A 24,506-nucleotide genomic window follows, 5' to 3' on the forward strand; every position below is an offset into this window, starting at 1 on the left:
TACGAGTAATTTTTGTCTTTTTTGTTTCTCCTAAATAGAACAACATATGAACTTGAAACTTTGTAGGACAACAAAACATTCTAACTAGAATTTGGGAAAAAACTTTCAGATTTTTTCATGGATCATATATACAAAAAAATAATGTTTTTTACTAAAAAAATCTCATTTTGTATATTTATGTCCGACAAAAAAATCTGAATTTTTTTCTCATATTTTAGTAAGAATGTTTTGTTGTCCTGCAAAGTTTAAGGTTCATATGTCGTTTTGTTTTGAAGGAACAAAAAAAAGAAAAATTTGTGTTGGAAGTTAATTGTGTCGTACGGATCTCAAAGCGGTATTGAAAGGTATGGATAAGAGATGTCCAGAAACCTGTGCTTTATAAATCCGCGTTCATTTTGGGGTTGCTCTGTAACAAGTACTAGTCGCTTGAACTCGTGTTTGGTTCAGCTTCGGCAGCGTGCGGTGGTGAACGCTTCTTGGTGTGTGTTTGTTGGTCCAGAAATCCCAAGACTGCCTGTGGATTAGTGTTTCCTTTTGTCTCGCTAGGCATAGTCAATGTTGTTGTCCATGTTTTATCAGCTCAAGTTTACTAGACTTTCGTGTCAAATTTTAGATATTTTATTTTCGGGTTTCTTCTCTCTCTCTCTCTCTAGACGCCTCTCTCTCTTATACGCGAGAAAAGATCGTCGAATAACACTCGTCACGCTTATCTCTACACTGTTTTTCTTCTTCGAAAAGCCTGAGGCGGATGTCATTTCCCTTCCGTGTCCCATCCACTCCATGGTAGAGTACTCTCAACACATGGCGTCAGACGAGAAAGGCTGCAGCTAGTGCCAACTCCTCACCCGAACGCTGCAACGCATCCCCATTGTTTTTTTTCCTTTCTTTCCTCTTAGAGGGTAAGACCAGTGCCAGTACTTCAATTTTTTCTTAGAAAATGTTATTATGTTTGTGTGTGTAAGTAAGGATACACACAAGTACTGTACACCATGTATTTAAATTTATAGTAGAGTGCAACAATTGCACTATTATATTCTTATTTTTTGCATATTAGAAAAGTGCAATTCCAGTGCAAACTTGTGTGCAAGCCCCATTTTACTACTGTATTCTCATTCTTGCATACTATAAAAAGTGCAATTTATTTTTAAATTGTATGCCAATTTTACCATTATTTTATTATTTCCCTCCTTTCTTCCTAGCGGGTAAGACAAATGCTAGTACTCCATATTTTCTTGGAAAATATTATTATTATCATTATGCGTGTAACAAAGTATACATGCAAGTACCATGCAACATTTGTTTAAATTACATTAGAGTGCGAAAATTGCACTATTATATGCTTACTTTTTGCATATTAAAAAAAGTGTAATTTCAGTCCAAACTTGTGTGCGTTTTTTTTCTTTTTATCTTTTTAAAGGGTTCCAATCTTCCCTATAACACTTTATTATTTTTATTTTATTTTAATTGTTTTGTTTATTTTTTCTTAAATGGTATCATTCTTTCCTAGAAAACTTTATTTTTTTGTTTTAGTTTACTTTTAGTTATATCTTATTTTATTCATTTCTTTAAGGGACCATAATACTAATATTATTTCACTATTATATGTTTATTCTTGCATATTATAAAAAGCACAACTTATGTGTACATTGTGTGCAACTTTTGTCTTTTTAAAACTTTTTTTTAAAGGGTCATACCAATGCCACTAACTCATTATTGTGCACATTGACTAGCCGCTCTAACAGTTGGGAAAACATGATGCCACTGTAGAACGACAACAATGGCCCATGTGCAACGGTCATTCTAACCCATTGAACACGAACACCGAAATCACTAATTGAGGAGTACTCAATGCAAAGATCACTCACACCTTCCAAGTTGCAATAAGTGGTGCGCTGCATGTGCGTCAATTGTCGCAACCTGGGAGTTATCCCTTTCTTTTGTAGATCCGTTTATTTACAACGTTTTATCTCTTAAACCATGCGTCCAAATCTCGAACCGTTTCACCGTTGGATTCCTCGCGTCGAGATCTTCAAAACTAGATCCCATATTGATAGGTTTTGACAAACTTTTTCAAGAAAAAACCGGACGAAAAAACCGAACCGGGTGCACGGGTTTTTTCCCTTTTCGAAAGAGGCACGCCCGTGCCTCTCGCGAAATCACAACCGTACGTAGAAGCAAAACCGTGCCTCTCGCGAAAGGAAAAAAAACGCATTTTTTTCGTTTCCGAGGAGGCACGGCCGTGCCTCTCGCGGAAACAAAACTGTTCCTCTCGCGAAAAAACCCAGAAAACGCGTTACTTTTCCGTTTCCGAGAGGCACGGTCGTGCCTCTCGCAGAAGCACAACCGTGCCTCTCGCGGAAGCAAAACCGTGCCTCTCTCGGAAGGGATAAAAACAGAAAACACTTTTTTTTCGTTTCTGAGAGAGGCACCGTTGTGCCTCCTACGAAAGCACAATCGTGCCTCTCGCGGAAGCAAAACCGTGGCTTTCGCGGAAGCGAAAAAACAGAAAACTCTTTTATTTTTCTGTTTCCGAGAGGCACGGCCGTGCCTCTCGCGGAAGCACAACCATGCCTCTCGCGGAAACAAAACCGTTCCTCTCGCGAAAAAAATCAAGAAAACGCGTTATTTTTCCGTTTCCAAGAGGCGCGGCCGTGCCTCTCGCGAAAGCACAACCGTGCCTCTCGCAGAAGTAAAACCGTGCCTCTCTCGGAAGGGATAAAAATAGAAAACGCGTTTTTTTCGTTTCTAGGAGAGGCACAAAAGCACAACCGTGCCTCTCGCGGAAGCAAAACCGTGCCTCTCGCGGAAGGAAAAAACAGAAAACTCTTATTTTTTTGTTTCCGAGAGGCAAGGCCGTGACTCTCGTGAAAGCACAACCGTGCCTCTCGCGGAAGCAAAACCGTGCCTCTCATGAAAGAAAAAAAACAAAAAACACGTTTTTTTTCATTCCAAGAGGCACGGCCGTGCCTCTGGCGGAAGCAAAACCGTGCTTCTCGCGAACAAAAAGAAAACAGGTTTTTCTGCGCACAATTTTTTATTGATTTTTTTGGTTCAAAAGTTAAGGAAGACCGGTGGAAAGCCGAAATGTAAAAAAACCGAAAAAGCCGTTTAAGAAGCTGAAAACACGTGCGAAAAATAAAAAAACAAATCTGAAGGGAGCGCGCCCAGAGCGCGTCACGTGGCGGGCGGCTGAGAGCGCGCCAAATGACGCTGATCGTTGTGAGGCTCCCGAAGGAGCGCTCGTTAACTAGCTGCTCCCCACAAACACCAAGGGTGCTTCTTCTCGTTCATGGGCCACAGTCCGGGATGATCGCGTCAGTTTTTTTTTTGGCATGGTAGTGCGTGTCTCATTTACTCAAAGTACAAGCCACCTAAACAAGACTAATCAAAACATAGCCTTCAAATATAAAAAATCATGTAGAAAATTCAGCCGCGTAAATGCATGGGTCACCGCTTGTTTTTATTTTATATAAGCAAACTGGTTGTTTCTGAGGTGACCCAATCGGCCAATCCTGATGAATGGACCGGCTCACTTTGATGTTTGGATCACCACTTGTAACGGGGACAGAGGGTGTGACGCTGAGACAAGCACAAAGAAGTACGACACACGGCGGCGGAGCTCCGGGCGAAATCAGAAGATAAGCTTGTAGAGCCGTTGACGCGCAGGAACCGCCGGGTGTAAAGGAGCAGAAAATTGGAGCCATGCACCACCAGCTCCACACCAATACGGAGAAAATTCGAGCCATGCAGGTGCATCCACTTTCCGGTCTTCCTCGGCTGATCGAACAAACATTTCCCTTCTGTTGTTGAAACACGGCACTTCGATTACCAACCGTAGCTAGACTACTAGAGAAACACGTGTTGGCCACTACAATGTGAGTCTGGCCAACAACCGATCTAAATTCCTTGGTTAAGGGCTATATATTGCCTGGTATTGACCCATGTTCATGCATCCCAACTCGCAACAGAGCAAGAGCAGCCTTGCAATCAACGCACTACGCTAAACAATCTCAAAGAAACTAGTACTAGCTAGCACTGAGCAATGGCTTCCAATGCGAGCTTGTTGGCGGTGATCATGGCGTGCACACTCCTCGGAGGCCACACGTGCCACGGCGCACGCCACTTGGCCGACACCACCCCGGCGGCTGCCCCACCCGCTGCGGCTGCTGTCCCTGGCCTCCCGGCCCTGCCTACCATGCCGACCCTGCCACCGATGCCGGCTGTGCCAACGGTTCCGGCCGTGACAGTGCCAGCAATGCCGCCGGTGCCCACGGTGATCGTGCCGCAGGTGACACTGCCTCCTATGCCTGCTGTTCCTTCCGTGCCCAAGGTGACCATGCCTCCGATGCCATCCATCATCATGCCCAAGGTGACCATGGCGCCGATGCCTGCTGTCGTTGTGCCCAAGGTGACGGTGCCAACGATGCCCGCCATTCCTTCCATGCCCAAGCTGACACTGCCGCCGATGCCTTCTATCCCAACCGTCAACGTGCCTATGCCGTTCCTGGCGCCGCCTCCATCAGCATAGGTGTGCCATGTGCATGGCGTTGCATTGACGGTGTTGCGCTCAGCGCTCTTCGTGTTTGATCCAGTGCTAGATCACTAGCCTGCTCCTGTGTGAAATATTTGTGTTCGCGTTGTATGTTTTGCATTTCAAGTATCAAATGTCAGTTAGTGACTTTTAGGGTTGTCCCAGTACATATGCAGTATTTCTATGTATTTAATGTTGTATTTATATTCTATCACTGTTATATTGGAGGGATAAAAAACTTCAAGATTCGTGGAACGTGTATTTCACATCAATAACCTGCAACAAAAACATCTTCACACTCTTATGTAATTTTGACGGTGGCGCGCTCTTCATGTTTGATCCAGTCGCTAGATCACTCAGTTGCTTTTATGTGAAGTATTTGTGTTCACGTTGTATATTTTGCATTTCAAGTGTCATGTGCCATTTAGCGTGTCTCGATATTCAAGGGTTGTCCCAGTAGGTATGCGGTATTTCTATGTATTTACATGATATATTTACATTGTATCATCGTTAAATTTTAGAGATAAGAAACTTCATGATTCACAGAAGGTGTATTACATATCAGCACACTGCAATTAAACTATCTTCACACTCCTATAATATCCAAAGTGTACTAGCACACATTGTTTCCCTCTCTTTATCGTCTCACCCACCACAAGTTTCTCTTCTCCAAAATGCTTCTCCCCCAAGTCCATAGGCAACAACTCACTCTACCCGGTCACCACCGCCCCCTCCCTTCACAAACATGGTGAGCCACAGCCATCTCTCTTTCCACTGGCGACAACCCTACTCTCTCACTCTCTCTCAACCACATGGCGGTGCCACATTAGATCCTCGCCTTGTGCCTTGTCTCCGCATTAGCCTTGCCCCCATATGGAAGTTGCAAGAATCCCTCAAATCACGATAGCTCTACAACTAACGACCATTTTTTTTGCAATAATATAAATTAGAGAAAAGTATGTTTTTGGTCCCTCAAGTTCCCTAAAAGTGTAGACTTAGTCCCTCAAGATTTTTTGGTACATAATTGGTGCTTCAAGTCTCAAAACCGGGTAAGTTTAGTCCAAAACCAGATTTTGACCACTTTGATAGTTTTGGCCGCCCAGATTTTGACCGGCTGAACAGTAAATTCGAATAAATTCAGCAAACTTTGATTTTTTTTGCCATCCAATATGCTTACATGCACAAGGTGCATGTGAATTTTCGCGGTCTTTCCACACTCGAGGAGCTCGTGGCAAAAAACAAAATCTACTCTGGGTGAACAGTAAATTCGAATCAAATAGGAAAAAAATAAAAATATATGATTTTTTTGGCACCCAAGATACTTGGGTGGGCTACATGCGTACAAAGTTTCGTTGTGAAATGACATCCGACGAGCTCTACCCAAAAAATACAATTTTTTTGCTATTTTTTGTGGGCAATTTTATTTGGCCACAAGCTCCTCGAATGTCCAAAGATGAAGAAAAATTGCATGCGCCTTGCGCACCGGGGCATATTGAACCCCAAAATATTTCAGAATTTTTTTATTTCTTGCTTTTTTTTTGAATTTTCTGTTCACCTAGAGTCGATTTTTTTCATGGGCTCCTCGAGTGTCAAAAGACCACCAAAATTAGCATGCACCTTGCACATCTAAGCATGTTGGATGGTAAGATTTTTTTAATTTACTGTCCATCCGATCAAACCCGGTTAACATCCGTACGGTCAAACCCGGTCAAAGTGGTCAAATTTTGGTTTTGGACTAAACTTACTTGGTTTTGTGACTTGAAGGACCAAATGTGTACCAAAAATTCTTAAGGGACCGAGTCTATAAATTTGGGGAACTTGAGGAACCAAAAAACATACTTTTCTCTAGAAATTAAATAAGCAGACTGCGCAAATATTGGATAAAATCAAATGTGAGCAATGTGAGAACTCTTGGAAAATAGTGATCCATTTAAGAGGAATCGATTGTTCATAATCTACAAAAAAAATCCCTACTAGTTGAGGAAACCTTTTTGATGTAGTTGCGGACAATGATTAGTCTAGCATTGTTCAAGATTTTATCATATGACGTGGTGAGTCTTACACGAAGATTTGTGCCCCCTCATGTCATGTACCTTTCCTTTTCCTATTCCTAGGTTTTTAGAATCATTAGTTTCCTAAAATAAATCTTAAGTTCCTACTATACAAAATTTGTTCCCGTGAGACTTGTTTTTTTAATAATGTTCAAGTGAGACCTTACCACCCAACAGAAGGCCTCGGATGGTCAAATTTTGCATCAACTCAAAACGCATTCAAAACCACCACATGGAGGTATTCGCGTGGTAGGTTGTTACAGAGTTAGTTTCGCTCTATCTGGAGTAGGTATGAAAACCATCGCCCGGGCAGGGTGCCACAAACACCATATATTTTCCTTATAATCCTAAAATCAAAACAATTATGAAATTTAGTTGCTGGAATTAGCTATTTGTAAGAAAAACTGGCTTGAGTAAAAAAAAATATGTATAGAGACAAGATATGTCAAGAGTGACTGAGAGAGAATGCTTTAACAAATTTAGGAGGAGCATTCAACAATGGTTGCGATATTCTATTCTTATCGATTCAATTTTATTTTTGTGTGTGCCACACGTTGTGGATCCACTGGCATATTATCCAGCAAACAACTTCCATTCGAGGGCAAATGTTGTCTTATATTTCATTATAATTTAAAGTACGTGTATTCTTGCGAGGACTAACGGTTAATTTTTTTATTGAACACTATTCCTAAAATAAAATAAAAATATATATTAAAATTCTAGCCAGATAGATATGTGGGCCACAGTCTCTCTCCATAATTCCTATGACGTGGTGAGTTTTACCAATGTAGTTGCAGACAAGCATAACAGGATGGTAATTGAGACAAGGATCAGGCGAAAGAAGTGGCTCTGCGGAGGGATAGAGGTTTCGGACACAGACCAACAGGAGAAACACTGGAAGAAATTATGGAGTGTCCAGGTTCCCGCCAAGCTATGCATCTTTGCAAGGAGACTAGCGCGCGTCCTTGCCGACGGGCCAAGTGCGTCAACGGCGACACATGACGGAGGATGCAGTCTGTCCGATATGCCATGCAGCAAATGACACATGGAGACACGCCCTCCTTGATTGCAACATGTCGAAGAGCGTGTGGTCTCTCTGAGACGACGATGATGACTCACTGTTGCCGGTCTATGGCGACGAGACGCCTGATCCGAAGCTATGGCTGCATGGACTTTGCAATACGTTGAGCAGAGACAAGTTCATCTCTCTTCTCACAACTCTCTGGGCGATCTGATGGGCACGTTGAAAAGCGATCCATGAGAATGAACACTAGTAGAAACAGAGGCTTCCATACGTCCCCATTAGTCCCTAAAATAATCGAACCGCGACAAAAGGGGTCTTTAGTCGCGGTTCGGGAGGAGACCCGCGACCAACTATCTGGGCCCAGCGCGCTCGGTCGACAGCTGGCGGACGGGAGGGGCTTTAGTCCCGGTTGGCCTGGCCAACCGGGACTAAAGGTCCTCAGGCTGGCCCGAAGGCCTTTAGTCGCGGTTGGCCAGGCCAACCGGGACTAAAGGCCCATCCCTATATATAGGACTCAGCTCACTTCACTTAGCCACAATTCAGAAGGGGGTGGTGGGTTTGCTTTTGGTTCCTCCTATGCACACAAGGTGTTCAATAAAATGCCCGAGAGCATGAAACAAACATGATATGAAGTGTTCGAGCCACACTTGAGCTTTCTCATTTATTTTTCCTCCGCGATCGCGGTTAGCAACTTGAACCTTTTATGTGTCATTGATAAAATATGCATGTGTGTAGTTCATTGTTTAATTTGTATTATTTCTAGCTAGTTAGTTTAACAAATGCATGATGGTTAATTATATACTTTATATAATAATAATGCAGATGAATCGGCAATGGATGTACGGTCCCCGACTCCCCGGCGAGTTCACTACGGGTTTGAAAGATTTCCTCGTAGTGGCAAATGCGAACAAGCAGCGAGGTTTTATTATCTGTCCATGTGCTGTCTGTAAGAATCAGAAGGGTTACTCCTCCTCAAGAGACGTTCACATGCACCTGCTTCGGCACGGTTTCATGCGAAGCTATAATTGTTGGACCAAGCATGGAGAAAGAGGGGTTAGAATGGAAGAAGATGAAGAAGGGGATGATATCGATGACAACTATCATGATCATTTCGGTGATACTTTCATGGAGGATGATGCTGAAGGTGGGGAAGGGTTAGGTGAAGGTGAAGAAGAGGCACATGATGAGCCCGCTGATGATCTTGGTCGGACCATTGCTGATGCACGGAGACGCTGCGAAACTAACAAGGAGAGGGAGAATTTGGATCGCATGTTAGAGGATCACAAAAAGTCGTTGTATCCAGGATGCGATAATAGTCTGAAAAAGCTGGGCTGCACACTGGATTTGCTAAAATGGAAGGCACAGGAAGGTGTAGCTGACTCATCATTTGAAAATTTGCTGAAAATGTTGAAGAATATGTTTCCGAAGAATAACGAGTTGCCCGCCAGTACGTACGAAGCAAAGAAGGTTGTCTGCCCTCTAGGTTTAGAGGTTCTGAAGATACATGCATGCATTAATGACTGCATCCTCTACCGCGGTGAATACGAGAATTTGAATGAATGCCCTGTATGCACTGCATTGCGTTATAAAATCAGAGGCGATGACCCTGGTGACGATGTTGAGGGCGAGAAACCCAGGAAGAGGGTTCCCGCCAAGGTGATGTGGTATGCTCCTATAATACCACGGTTGAAACGTCTGTTCAGGAACAAAAAGCATGCCAAGTCATTGCGATGGCACAAAGAGGACCGTAAGTCCGACGGGGAGTTGAGACACACCGCTGATGGAACGCAATGGAGAAAGATCGACAGAGTGTTCAAAGATTTTGCAGCTGACGCAAGGAACATAAGATTTGGTCTAAGTACTGATGGCATGTATCCTTTTGGCGAGCAGAGCTCCAGCCATAGCACCTGGCCCGTGACTCTATGCATCTACAACCTTCCTCCTTGGTTGTGCATGAAGCGGAAGTTCATTATGATGCCAGTGCTCATCCAAGCTCCAAACCAACCCGGGAACGACATCGATGTGTACCTAAGGCCATTAGTTGATGAACTTTTACAGTTGTGGAGCAGACCTGGTGTACGTGTCTGGGATGAGCACAAAGAAGAGGAATTTGACCTACGAGCGTTGCTTTTTGTAACCATCAACGATTGGCCTGCTCTCAGTAACCTTTCGGGACAGACAAATAAGGGATACAATGCATGCACGCACTGCTTACATGAGACTGAAAGTGTACGTTTGGGTAATTGTAAGAAGAACGTGTACCTGGGTCATCGTCGATTTCTTTCCCGAAATCATAACGTAAGAAAGAAAGGCAAGCATTTCAACGGCAAGGCAGATCACCGGCAAGGCAGATCACCGGCCGAAGCCTGCGGAACGTGTGCTGAGATATTTGATATGGTCAAGGATTTGAAAGTCATCTTTGGAAAGGGTCCTGGCGGACAATCAGTTCCGCGGGGAGTTGACGGGCATGCACCCATGTGGAAGAAGAAATCTATATTTTGGGAGCTAGAATATTGGAAAGTCCTAGATGTCCGCTCTGCAATCGACGTGATGCATGTTACGAAGAATATTTGCGTGAACCTGCTAAGCTTCTTGGGCGTGTATGGGAAGACAAATGATACAAAGGAAGCACGGCAGGACCAGCAACTTTTGAAAGACCCAGATGACCGGCATCCGGAATGGTTTCAAGGTCGTGCCAGCTATGCTCTTACCAAAGAAGAGAAGGTCATTTTTTTTGAATGCCTGAGCAGTATGAAGGTCCCGTCTGGCTTCTCGTCGAATATAAAGGGAATAATAAACATGGCGGAGAAAAAGTTCCAAAACCTGAAGTCTCACGACTGCCACGTGATTATGACGCAATTGCTTCCGATTGCTTTGAGGGGGCTCCTACCGGAAAATGTTCGAGTAGCCATTGTGAAGCTATGTGCATTCCTCAATGCAATCTCTCAGAAGGTAATCAATCCAGAAGATCTACCACGGTTACAGAACGATGCGGTCCAATGCCTTGTCAGTTTCGAGTTGGTGTTCCCACCATCCTTCTTCGATATTATGACGCACCTCCTGCTCCACCTAGTCGAAGAGATTTCCATTCTCGGTCCTGTATTTCTACACAATATGTTCCCCTTTGAGAGGTTCATGGGAGTATTAAAGAAATATGTTCGTACTCGTGCTAGGCCAGAAGGAAGAATCGTCAAGGGCTATGGAAATGAGGAGGTAATTGAGTTCTGTATTGACTATGTTCCTGACCTTAAGCCGATTGGTATTCCTCAATCGCGGCACGAGGGGAGACTAAGTGGAAAAGGCACGATCGGAAGGAAATCAACGATATGTATGGACGGTCATTCTATGACTGAAGCACACCACATAGTTCTGCAAAATTCCAGCTTGGTGGCTCCGTACTTTGAGCAACACAAGAATATTTTACGCTCGGACAACCCGGGGAAGCCTGAATCCTGGATTAGAAAGGCCCACATGGAGACTTTCGGCAGTTGGTTGCGAAAACATTTAATGAATGACAATGATGTTGGAGATCAGCTGTACATGTTGGCCAAGACACCATCTTCGACTATAACGACTTTCCAAGGGTACGAGATAAATGGGAATACATTTTACACCATCGCCCAAGATAAAAGAGCACCAACCAAAACAGTGGTGTCCGCTGTGATGCAGCAAGCGAGAATGGGCAAAAGGTCACATATTATGGTTACATAGAGGAGATATGGGAACTTGACTATGGACCCTCCTTTAAGGTCCCTTTATTCCGGTGCAAATGGTTCAAGCTAACAGGAGGTGGGGTAAAGGTGGACGAGCAATACGGAATGACAATGGTGGATTTCAACAATCTTGGTTACCTTGACGAACCATTCGTCCTTGCCAAAGATGTCGCTCAGGTTTTTTATTTGAAGGACATGAGTAGCAAACCGAGGAAACGGAAAGATAAGAAAACGATCAGTACATCATGCGATGATCCAAAGCGCCACATTGTTTTTTCAGGGAAAAGAAACATCGTGGGAGTGGAGGACAAGACAGACATGTCAGAAGATTATAATATGTTTGGTGAAATTCCGCCCTTCAAAGTGAACACTGACCCAAGCATTAAGTTAAATGATGAGGATGCTCCATGGATACGGCATAATCCTAAGCAAGCAGGGACACAAGGGAAGAATTGATGTGTAATAATTTGTTGTACCAAACTTTGTTGAATGGATCATGTGAATTAAAACGTACGATGGCGAATCCGGATGATTTGTATTTGATATATTATTTGTATTTTTAAGATTTTAAAATGAATTAGTTTTATTTTATTGAATTTATTGATATATTATTTCTATTTTTAAGATTTTAAAATGAATTAGTTTTATTTTTCTGAATTTTTTGATATATTATTTCTATTTTTAAGATTTCAAAATGAATTAGTTTTATTTTTCTGAATTTTTTGATATATTATTTCTATTTTTAAGATTTTAAAATGGATTAGTTTTATTTTTCTGAATTTTTTGATATATTATTTCTATTTTTAAGATTTTAAAATGAATTAGTTTTATTTTTCTGAATTTTTTGATATATTATTTCAATTTTTAAGATTTTAAAATGAATTAGTTTTATTTTTCTGGATTTTTTGATATATTATTTCTATTTTTAAGATTTTAAAATGAATTAGTTTTATTTTTCTGAATTTTTTGATATATTATTTGTATTTTCTGAAAAGTATATGAAAAAGGACCTTTAGTCGCGGTTCGTGACACGAACCGCGACTAAAGGCTCTTTCCGCGCGGGAACGAAAGCGGCGCGAAAGAACCTTTAGTCCCGGTTGGGGAGACCAACCGCGACTAAAGGTACCCTTTAGTCGCGGTTGGTGTCCCCAACCGGGACTAAAGGGTACCTTTAGTCGCGGTTGGTGTCCCCAACCGGGACTAATGCTCTGTCTATATATACAGCACTTAGTAAATTTTCCCCCACCTCCCATTCTCCTCTCGATGCCGACGCCCTTCCCCGACGCCGATCGACGCCGACGCCGCCAGGCTGCTGCCCCGACGCCGATCGACGCCGACGCCCTGCCCCGACGCCGGCGCCCTGCCCCCACTGAGCTCCGCCGCCCCCCACTTCCCCTGCCCTACGCCGCCGCCCTTGCCCTGCGCGCCGCCGCCGCCCCTGCCTTGCCCCTGCGCGCCGCCGCCGCCCCTGCCCTTCCCCGTGCGAGCCGCCGCCGCCCCTGCCCCTGCGCGCCGCTGCCGCTGCCCCGACGCCGGCGCCCTGCCCCCAGTGAGCTCCGCCGCCCCCCACTTCCCCTGCCATACGCCGCCGCCCTTGCCCTGCGCGCCGCCGCCACCCCTGCCCTGCCCCTGCGCGCCGCCGCCGCCCCTGCCCTTCCCCGTGCGAGCCGCCGCCGCCCCTGCCCTGCCCCTGCGCGCCGCCGCCGCCCCTGCCGCCGCCTGCCGTCCTCCTCAAACAAAGAAAAGGAAGAAGAAAAGGAAGAAGAAAAGGAAAAAGAAAAGGAAGAAGAAAAGGAAAAACAAAATAAGAAAAGGAAAAAGAAAAGGAAGAAGAAAAGGAAAAAGAAAATAAGAAAAGGAAAAAGAAAAGGAAAAACAAAATAAGAAAAGGAAAAAGAAAAGGAAGAAGAAAAGGAAAAAGAAAATAAGAAAAGGAAAAAGAAAAGGAAGAAGAAAAGGAAAAACAAAATAAGAAAAGGAAAAAGAAAAGGAAGAAGAAAAGGAAAAATAAAATAAGAAAAGGAAAAAGAAAAGGAAGAAGAAAAGGAAAAACAAAATAAGAAAAGGAAAAAGAAAAGGAAGAAGAAAAGGAAAAAGAAAATAAGAAAAGGAAGAAGAAAAGGAAAAAGAAAAGGAAGAAGAAAAGGAAAAACAAAATAAGAAAAGGAAGAAGAAAAGGAAGAAGAAAAGGAAAAAGAAAAGGAAGAAGAAAAGGAAAAAGAAAAGGAAGAAGAAAAGGAAAAAGAAAAGGAAGAAGAAAAGGAAAAACAAAATAAGAAAAGGAAGAAGAAAAGGAAGAAGAAAAGGAAAAACAAAATAAGAAAAGGAAAAAGAAAAGGAAAAACAAAGTACTTGGCAATGCTCAAACAAAAACTTCTATGCAAATTACTGCTCAATAATCTTATTTTTTAATTCCTCCTCCTCTATGTCCCCTTAATCTTATTTTTTTTAATCCTTTATACTTAATTAATTTTTACTACATGCAGGAGTGACATATGGCGGACGATAGAGCCGAGCCGCTTAGGGATCCGGAGGCTGACCGTTATTTAATGGGCATCATAAACAACGAGATTCCTTATGTGCCGGGCTCACAATATGAGCAAGAAGAGGATGTAGTCTCTTCTTTTCTGAACCTTGACGGTGGAACAGACATTGTCGATGATCAAGAAGGTGAAGGAACGGACATTGTCGACGGAGGTCAACCGTCAACAAACGACGATCTCGAATTGCAAGTAGCAACCACCTCCGGCGAGGTATATATATACATTGAGCCTCTCGTGATACAAACTTACTGAAATGTGAATACATATGTATTAACGCGCGCGACTCTCTTTCTTTTTTTAGCCCTCGGATGGATCGAGTACGACAAAGCGTGGCAAATCCAAGGCGATGAAAACAGGAGAAACATATGCCATTGATTTTGTCAGTGAAACCGGCAAGCCCCTACAGCACACCTCAAAGTTTATCAACCAATGCGGAGTCGTTGTTAGAGACAACGTCCCGATCACCGTCCAGGAATGGAAGGAGCCAAAGAAGGCACGTCTTGGTTTCAGTTTTGTCGACAAGAGAATGAAAAAGGATTGCTGGAGAAAGCTTATGGAACATTTCATTCTACCTCCGGAATACAACAAAGTCGATGAATTCGGTAACGAGGTTCCGGGTGGACGTGAGAGGAGGAGGCTAGTTAAAGAGTTCGCTCTTCAGAAGATGGGCGAAGCATTCCGGAACTTCAAGAAAAATTTAACCCGTGACTATGTCAACAAGGGCAAGACTCCGGATTTCAATGGACAACATGAGAAACTGAAAGATGATTGGCCAGAATTTGTGAGGCAATAGAAATCGGAGCATTTCAAGGAAATATCGAAAAAAAGGATAATGCGAGTAAGAAAAAGTTCCATCATATTATGGGGCCAGGAGGATACCGCCTTTCGGAGCCTAAGTGGCAGAAGATGGAGGAGGACCTGAGGGTGCGAGGAATCCCTCTAGGTACAGAGGGATGGGACCCAAGGGCCAAAAGCTGGTGGTACGGGCATGGGGGATCGCTAGACCCGGAGACAGGGGTGTGTGTTCACCGGAAGAAAAAGTTTGCTCCCACCGAAGCCCTTATTGACGCAATGACCCAAGCTCAAGAGGGCTTGATCAAGTTCAACAGAGAGAAAGACGCACTGACAACAGCCCTCGGGAATGATGAACACGAAGGACGTGTATGAGGCAAAGGCAGAGTTCCGTGGAAAGTAGAGTTTTCCCAGGACAATGACCCGTACTATTACAGAAGCCGTAAGAGAAAGACGGACCGGGATGCAGATCTTCTGGCGAAGTTTGCATCGGAACTCCATGAGTTGAAGCAGACCGTGCATGAACTAGTAAAAGAAAAATCGGCTGCAGGGCCGCATGAAGATCATGAAGCGGATCGCGGAAGCCAGCAGCGGAGAAGCAGCGTGGCTTCCACGGATGCCCCGCCTGGTGCTAATGCACCGATGATCGAGATTCGTGCACCAGAGCCTCACTACCCCGTGGATGATGTAAAGGAGATGAAAGAATGTGATCTGCATTATCCCGTGGGGAACGTTTCCACGAAGGTAGCTACCGGCAGTGCTTTACCCTGTACACCTGGAGCACTCCACCACAACAACCCCATTGCATATGGCTATGCTCGTGTCACGGTGGAAGACATAGTCCAAGGGTTTGAGGACCTGGAGATTGACAAAGCTACACCCGAAGGGGAGAGAAGACTTGGAGATGTCAAGCGCCAGATCATTCTATGGAAAAAGAAGTACATAGTGTTTCCAGGCGAGGCGCCAAGGCTAACAAGTCCACCCCCTCCGATGGTGGTGGTGGTGGTGGTGGTGGTGGCGGTGGTGGTGGTCGTGGTGGTTCACCTACACCTCCTTCACGCCATTCGACGCCGTCCCCCGATCCACAACCTCCGGCGGGTACGACGCCCCCCAATCCTCCTCCGGCGGGTACGACGCCCCCCAATCCACCTCCGGCGAAGAAGCAGAAGCAGGCGGACAGCAAGGAAACCCGCTCCTGGACTATTAACCCGGACCCTTATGTACCTAAGACCACAAGGGTACCGGAGCCATCACTGAAGCCTCTCCTCCCAAGGCCTTGGGAACTTAGTGAAGCTGAAACCAAATTGGCCGCGTCTGCTCATTATGAGAAATGGAAGGCGAATACGAAGGCGAAAAAAGAGCCTGAGCCCAAGCAAGTATTCACTGAGAAGCAAAAGAAGTGGGCTAAGGATATTCCCAAGCCGAGCTGAATATGCCTGACGACTATGGACATGAACTTCGTAGGCAAGCAAAAATATTGAAGGAGGAGAAAGAAGAAAGTAAAAAAAGCGGGAAACAAGTTGACCAGCTCGGGATGCAGAATAAACAATCGATCCCCCCGCTCATAGTGAAAGCCGGTCCGGAAGAGGACCCCGAGATCATAGCAGCTGCGGCAGCACTTGGATTGACTGTAGCGAGTGCCATGAAACAAGCGTCCGAGATGGGTTTGACTCTTCGTGCCTTCTTAGGCCTTGAGGATGCGCCAGTATGTGAGATAGCATTACAATATGTGCGGAATGGGCCTCTCGTCGAGCCTGCGCGGGAAAAGAGTCTACCACCACAAATGCGAAATCTGCTACGTTGGTACAAGCAATTCATAACATGGGCCGACAAAGAATATGTTTATGCGGATGTTACAGAGGAGCATCACACCAAACGGTACTCTGTACAAGTTCATATGAGTGAATTGTTCCAGCTGTTCAATCTGCGCGACCTCGACAAATCTATGCTGAGTTGCTACGTTCTGTAAGTGGTTTATTTCTACCTCATCTCGTTCTTCATTGCCTGCACTATATATATATATATATATATATATATATATATATATAATGGACATGTGTTACAAAATCACCCCGAAGACGTGCAGAAAGACTTGTACAAGTTTCTTAGAAAGCATCAACTCAAAAGTCATATTCTATTTCTTTACCATTTTGGGTGAGTGTTTCTCTCTTGTGCCCATTCTCTTTTGTTTACTCCATGCATGGTATGTCTAATCGATGAGTTATGCATGACTGTGCATGTAACGTGTCCGCAGGTTCCACTGGATTCTGCTAAATATTGAACTTCACACCTCCAGAGTTCTAATCATGGACTCTATGGATTCGGATCCAAAGCGTTGGGCCGACATGAGAAAAATGCTGCAAAAGTAATTATTTTCAATCATTTGAGCTCTATATCGATCGGTCTCTTTCGTTCATTTCCTAATATCAAGTAACTAATAACTCCCTTGTTCATTTAATTTTCTTTGCCCTGTAGGGTTTGGAGACGGTTCTCAAAAGAAATTGTCGATGAATTCAAACATGAGCTAGATTTTAGAAGGTTAGTTAATGTGGATAAGCAGCCACCGGGGACCAATCTATGTGGATACTATGTTTGTGAGAACATCCGGAGACACACCTCTGAGCGGAAGGCATCGGATAGCGTGCGGAAGGCGACGGATAACTTGCGGAGGAGGCTTAGTCCAGAAGCTCGCTTCCGACCAATTCAAGATGAATTAGCAGGATTTTTCATGAGGGAAGTCATCAATCCTAAAGGAGAACACTATACCGAGGACGAAGAAATTTATATGCATACCCGAGATTGAAACTTGTTCGAAGTTGTATATGGTCATCCATCCTAATTGTGTATGGAAACTTGTTCGAAGTTGTATATGGTCACCCGAGATTGAATATATATTATATATTCCTCTTGAATTCTTCTTGTTTGAAATTTCATATGCATGTATATAGTAGCGTAGAATATGTGTACTGAAACTTCATCAAAATTAAAATAAAACACAAAATAAAATATAAAAGAAATAAAACACTACAAATTAAAAAGAACCAGGTTTAGGGGGGCTAAAACCCTAAACCTGCGGAGGAGGCCTTTAGTCCCGGTTAGCCACGAGAACCGGGACTAAAGGTCCTCCGCCCCGACGGACTCCTGGCGCCCACGTGGACGGGCCTTTAGTCGCGGTTCGTAAGAGGCGCGACTAGGGGGGGGGGGCTTTAGTCGCGCATATTTAGTCCCAGTTGCACAACCGGGATTAATGGCCTTTGCGAACCGGGACTAAAGGCCCATTTTCTACCAGTGGAATATCAAAGTACGCTGTCCACATACATGTTCATCCAGCGCTACTTGCAAGAGCTTCAACAAATCCCACCGAAGTAACATAAAATCATGAAGTCTGGGACAGCTACAAGTAGTACGGTGCCAAGGTGGATACCACCTGGTTCTGGGGAGACCAAACTGAATGTAGATGCGGCTGTAGCAAAATCATCAAGTACTGGCGCTGTTGGAATTGTTTGTCGCAGTGCAGATGGTCAGTTTCTGGGCTCTTCAGCACTTGTTTTCCGGGGAGTCATTGAGCCAGCGATACTAGAAGCGTATGCATGCAGAGAGGCTCTAACTCTAGCGGAAGACTTGGTCGTCGATAGGCTGCGTATAGCATCTGACTGTCTGAGAGTCATCAACGACCTACAGAACCAAGTGCACCGATGCGAGTACGGTATGATTTTACGGGATATTTATAGGAGTAAGTCGAAGTTTCTTAGTTGTGATTTTGTTCACGAACAACGCAAAAGCAACGGTGAAGCACACAATTTAGCTAGGATGGCTACTACCTTAGATTTTGGCCGTCATGTGTGGCTTAATGGTCCTCCGGAGAATCTTTGTATTCCCCAAAACATTCTGATATGAAATAAAGCGCGTTGTTTCTCAAAAAAAAAGCAGACGTAGAGTCATCAGGGAACTAGTCTCGTAGAAAACTAGGTTTAATAGTTGTGATTTCATGGACGACAACATTTTACAGCAATGCATGGGCAAAATATATTTGTCTTTCGAAATGGCAGCATTCCTGCACGGGCAAAATATGGACGCTGAAACAGAAGGGTGGCAAGGAGCAGGACACCAGAGCAGCGCCACCAGCTCCACACCAAAACGCAGGAAATTCAGGCCATGCAGATGCATCCACTTTCCGGTCTTCCTCAGCTGATCGATTGAACAAACATTTTCCTTTTGGTCAACACGCTGGCACTTCCGTTACCAACCGTAACTAGAGAAAGCTGTGTTGGCCACTATATTGTGAGTCTGGTTCAACAAACCTATCTAATCACTTGGTTAAGGCTATATATTGCCTTGCATCCCAACTCGCTGCAATCACTACCCAGGCACGACGCTAAACCAGCTCAGAGAAACTACTAGCTAGCACTGAGCAATGGCTTCCAAAGCGAGCTTGTTGGCCGTGATCATGGCGTGCACGCTCCTCGGCGGCCACACGTGCCACGGCGCACGCCACTTGGCCGAAACCACCCCGGCGGCTGCCCCACCCACTGCGGCTGCTGTCCCTGGCCTCCCGGCCGTGCCTACCATGCCAACGCTGCCACCGATGCCGGCTGTGCCAACGGTTCCGGCTGTGACAGTGCCAGCTATGCCGATGGTGCCCACGGTGACCGTGCCACAGGTGACACTGCCACTGCCTCCTATGCCTGCTGTTCCTTTAGTGCCCAAGGTGACCATGCCTCCGATGCCCACCATCGTCGTGCCCAAGGTGACCATGGCGCCGATGCCCACCGTCGTTGTGCCTAAGGTGACGGTGCCACCGATGCCCGCCATTCCTTCCATGCCCAAGGTGACACTGCCGCCGATGCCTTCTATCCCAACCGTCAACGTGCCGATGCCGTTCCTGGCGCCACCTCCATCAGCATAGGTGTGCCATGTGCATGGCGTTGCATTGACGGTGTCGCGTTCTTCATGTTCGATCCAGTGCTAGACCACTCGACTGCTCTTGTGTGAAATATTTGTGTTCGCCATGTATGCTTTGCATTTCAAGTATCAGATGTCAGTTAGTGTGGGTTGATTTTTTTTGGGTCGTCCCAATACATATGCAGTATTTCTATGTATTTAATGGTGTATTTCTATTCTATCATTCTTATATTGGAGGAGGGTTCAAAAACTTCAAGATCACATCAATAACCTGCAATGAAAACATGTTCACATTCTTATACTCACTCCGGCCGGAAATACATGTCAGAGAAATGGATAAAAAATAAATGTATCTAGAACTAAAATATGACTAAAGATATCCATTTCTTCAACATGTATTTTCAGACGGCGGGAGTAACATCCAAAGTGTATTAGCAAATATTGTCTCTCTCCTTATCACGTCTCACCTAGCACATGAACTCTCTTCTCCAAATCCTTCTCCCTCACTGGTCCATCGGCAACAACTCTAGGATTTGTTAGAGAGGAGGTTGCTAGCTTTCCCCTTGACCCGTTGGCGCCACTGCGGGACCCTTGGCCTCCACTGGCCGCTGCGATGGCGGAGGATGGGACAACCCCGGATCTAAATGTCCTTGTTCGTGTTCCGTAGGATTTTTGAGTTCTTCATTGCCGATGAAGTTGGGGCAAAGACGTGATGGAATATTGGTTCCTTGGTTTCCCCATGTCAATATCCTTCCTTCGAGCCTCCTCGATGACTCTGAGGATGCTGTCGATCGTTGGGCATTCGGTCTGGCGTGATTACTGTGTGTTCACCGTGGCGGCCGCGGCCCGCAGAGGGGATGGTGTTGCGGTGTTTTTGTTATTTAGTTGAGTGTATATAATTTCATATCCATGGAATGAAGCTCAACTATATAGTAAAGATGTAAGTTGCAATCCGGATCATTGATCTATATCAGAAGTCATATTTTTTAAAAAATGGGTGGGGGCACCGAAGATAACCCCATAAAGCCTAATTGGGATAGAGAAGCAACATGGTAGTTTGAGTTAAATTTGAATCGCATAACATAGTGGACGAAGAGCTGATAAAGACAACTATAACATTGGACAAGGAGATAAGAGAGGTACATACCACCGCCATCTATTGCCTTCTTTATAGCAGCGAAAAAACTCCAAGGGATTAGGAAACTTCAAAATATGTGTGATGTATATTTTACGGACATATATGCAATGACATGCAATGGGCAAGTTTTACCATCTGAATGAGGATCAACGGGGAGATCCATGCGAACAACAATTGGGCTACAATATTCGACTGAACAGGAACCCTGCACAATATACCTCTACAGTACTTTGTTACAGTACCTAATCTGTGCAATCCAATTTTGATCCAACCGCCATGTTACACCGTGACATGCCATTGGATCCCTGTCAGTGCCATATTTTACACCTATAACTATCAATATCCATAGTATTTTAGCATTCATTCTAAAATAATTGAAGATGTAGGATTGTTCTAAGTCAAACATTTTTAAGTTTGAGCAATCTTCAAAAAATATTGCGAAGATATACAATAACAAATATGTATAATATGAAAAAATATTTCATAATGTCCTAATAATGAAAAAAAATGGTATTGTAGATGTCGGCATGGTCTATATATAAGACTTGGTCATACTTAATAATGTTCGACTTTGGACAAATCTAAAACTTCAGTTATGATCTAACCACACAAATACATGAATAATCCTTTTTAATTCTAGCTAACTATATGAGGCGATCAAATCCTAATGGATGGACCGCAATTTGGATCTTCAGTTGAAATGGAAAACAGAGGGTGACGTAGAGAAGCACAACAGCAGGGGCATGATACAGAGACGACGGAGCCATGCTGAAACTGAATATCGCCACTAAGCAGCAAATTAGCAAACGCACGGGCCACGAGCTGACGGGCAAAAAAATATGCGAGCAGGACAGGACAGAAGAGCAGCACCACCGGCTCTACACCAAAACACAGAAAATTCGAGCCATGCAGACGCATCCACTTTCCTTTTGGCTTAACACGCTGGCATCTCGATTACCAACCCAACCGTAGCTATGTTGGACACGATAATGTGAGTCTGGTCCAACAACCGATCTGATTCTGATCACTTCGCTAAGGCTATATATTGCCTTTTACTGAGCCATGTTTTTGCATCCCACAACAAAGCAAGAGCAGCTAGCCTTGCAATCACTACCCAGTCTCAAAGAAACTTGTACTAGCTAGCACTGAGAAATGGCTTCGAACACGAGCTTGCTGGCCGTGATCATGGCGTGCACGCTCCTACTCACCGGGCACACGTGCCAGGGCGCACGCCACTTGGCCGACACGACTCCGGCGGCTGCCCCTACCGCTGCTGTACCTAGCCTGCCGGCCGTGCCGACCCTGCCTGCCGTGCCCACGGACACGGTCACCCTGCTGCCACCAATGCCGGCGGTCACCCTGCCCACCGTGCCACAAGTGACGCTGCCGCCCATGCCTTCCGTCGTCGTGCCTAAGGCGGTGCTGCCGCCCATGCCCAAGGTGACGATGGCGCCGATGCCCGCTATTGTCGTACCAAAGGTGACACTGCCGCCAATGCCGTTTGTCCCGAATGTGAACGTGCCCATGCCGTTCCTGGCGCCACCTCCGTCTGTGTAGGCGACTCAGTGCGGCGGCCTTGATGCGGGAGTGGCCACGACTACATGTTCTTTACGCCTCCATATTTTCTTACATGTAACTCTTTACTTTTTTTTTTGAATTGTTTGGATTGCTACCACATATGTCACGTGGTAGAACTCTTTACATTTGTATGTGATGTGTACCAGTTGTTCATATACCAATTTATTTAAGCCACCATATTTTTATTGTTGGTGTTTCTTGAATTTTGACGGTTGTTCCATTGCACATAATCGTGTTTTTGTATGCGATCTTTGCCTTTTAAGGCCAAAAATGACAGATGTTTGTTTTGTTCAAAAGGAATGTCAAAAACTTTTGACCTCTACCTACTCGAATGCATATAACCATAAATTTATTAAAATAGAAACAAGACAACATGGCTATATCATCTACTTGCAAGCAGAGTACATGGAGAAGACAACAATGGCAGAATCACAACAAAGACGAGATAAAAAAAAACACATACAATTAAGTCGGCATTCTTCTAGCAAAGCCTTCAAGGAGATATGCCCTCGTGCCGATGTCAGGAGGTCTAGCCTATGAAAGCCATGATGGGAATTTTCATTATAGATGCAGGATCCAACTATTAGGCTAGAACATTGAGAAAAGAGACAATATGTTGAACAACAAAATTATGGAAATAGCACCGTTACCGTATCAATCACAATGATAGATGCACATACGATCCCACAATAAAAAGAAATATGTAAAGAATTTCGCGGATGCGGTATTAAACATAGTCGGGATATACATGACAAGTAGCAACATGCGGAGATATGCACTAAAAACAACAACCAGATACAATTCAATTGCCTTCTTTACAATTAGTTCACACCATCAAAATATTGTACATCTGCTTAACAACATCGAGGAGCTAACATCCTCACATTTTTAAGAATTCATGCACCAAGTAACAAACCCACGAAAGACACAATATTTACTAAACTTAAAGATTTTAGATAGCCGTGTGGGATGCGCACCACAAGGGGTGAGATCCTATATCGTTGAATCCACCGTGGGATGAGGGCGCACCCCTTGTATGACAGGTTGTGTACCGTTGCTTCATTACCGGGCCGCTGAAGAAGATGATGATGATGACGATGGGTACACAAATGGGATCTGGGATGGGTTGTGAAACCATCATTCCACAGGACACCGTCTCCGTACCCAAGACACCGCTGCCAAGACTACATAACAGTAGCAAAAAAGATGAAAAATACCCTATGTAAAGATTTGGGGTTATCCTGTCTCCTGCGGCTAGAAGACCGCCGAAAATGAAGCAAACCAACGTATATGTAGGTGGAGGACACTTGCCTTTAATGATTTCAGGCTCTACGTCTAAGGGTGGCGAACTCATCGAACCAGTGCATATTTGATCTTCTGTAGTTTTTTCACCGCATTCTTGGAGTAACTACTCAATGTAGCAATTATTTTTTATTTGGTCATGTTTGTTCTCTTTGTTGGTTTACTCAGCTTGTTGCGAGTCATGTTGGCAACCCCCGACTATCTATCTGGACGTGAAAAGGAGATAATTTGACGGCCATCATCAGAGTATGTGGTGGATAGGTCGGACTAAAACATGCTTGGGTGGTTGGGCTAAGAATGTACAAAGACAAGCTGCTATGTCGAACTATAGCTGCCACGCGGAAAAGTGTCCTCCACCTACATATACGCTGGTTTGCCTCATTGTCGAACTATATGCAATTTGTATGCAAGTTTTTTTGTGCAATTTAATTTATTTTTATTTGAATTTATTTCTTTTTTTAAGTAATATCAATACCCTTATTTCATTCGTCCAAAGAAAAATTTATGTTTATATTTGTTTATTTTTAAATTTTATTAATTTAAGTTTTTGTAATTTGAAAAGGTGACTGGTCCCGAAAAGAATCAGTCAGGATGTAATCAAATCGTCTTGATTACAAAAAGAAAGAAAGAAGCAAAGCACATCCAAATGCATGCCGTGGAGCCGAGTTCATTCACTTTGCCAAAGATCACCAGAGCCGCGTTAGCATTTTTATTTGACAGAATAAGGAAAGTTGAGCCAGCTCCAGCTCCAGCTCCTCACCTAAACACCGGGAATTTGAGCCATCCCTGCATTTTTCTCACTAACGTACACACAATTCTGATTACCAACCATGGTTCCACAGAAGTTGTGCTGCCTACCACGACGAGTCTGGCCAACGACCAATCTAAGCAAGCCATTACCGGGGCTATAAACCGCCATGCATTGACATCGG

General features: G+C 44.3%; 2 protein-coding genes across 2 annotated transcripts; both read left to right on the forward strand.

Annotated features, from left to right (window-relative positions):
• Positions 1-3,944: 3,944 nt before the first annotated feature.
• LOC109746275 (uncharacterized) lies at positions 3,945-4,798 on the forward strand. Its single transcript, XM_020305393.4, has one exon. The coding sequence runs from the start codon at positions 4,043-4,045 to the stop codon at positions 4,526-4,528; it is 486 nt and encodes a 161-aa protein (XP_020160982.1). The 5' UTR covers positions 3,945-4,042; the 3' UTR covers positions 4,529-4,798.
• A 14,225-nt stretch (positions 4,799-19,023) lies between these two features.
• On the forward strand, positions 19,024-19,774 carry LOC109776716 (uncharacterized). Its single transcript, XM_020305394.4, has one exon. The coding sequence runs from the start codon at positions 19,069-19,071 to the stop codon at positions 19,558-19,560; it is 492 nt and encodes a 163-aa protein (XP_020160983.1). The 5' UTR covers positions 19,024-19,068; the 3' UTR covers positions 19,561-19,774.
• Positions 19,775-24,506: the final 4,732 nt, after the last annotated feature.

The sequence above is a fragment of the Aegilops tauschii genome, chromosome 5 (genome assembly GCF_002575655.3).
Source record: "Aegilops tauschii subsp. strangulata cultivar AL8/78 chromosome 5, Aet v6.0, whole genome shotgun sequence".
Lineage (NCBI taxonomy): Eukaryota > Viridiplantae > Streptophyta > Magnoliopsida > Poales > Poaceae > Aegilops > Aegilops tauschii.

Bases quoted from the DNA above. Each gene is read 5' to 3' on its own strand.
- LOC109746275 (XM_020305393.4), top strand. From the start codon at position 4,043: ATGGCTTCCAATGCGAGCTTGTTGGCGGTGATCATGGCGTGCACACTC.
- LOC109776716 (XM_020305394.4), top strand. From the start codon at position 19,069: ATGGCTTCCAAAGCGAGCTTGTTGGCCGTGATCATGGCGTGCACGCTC.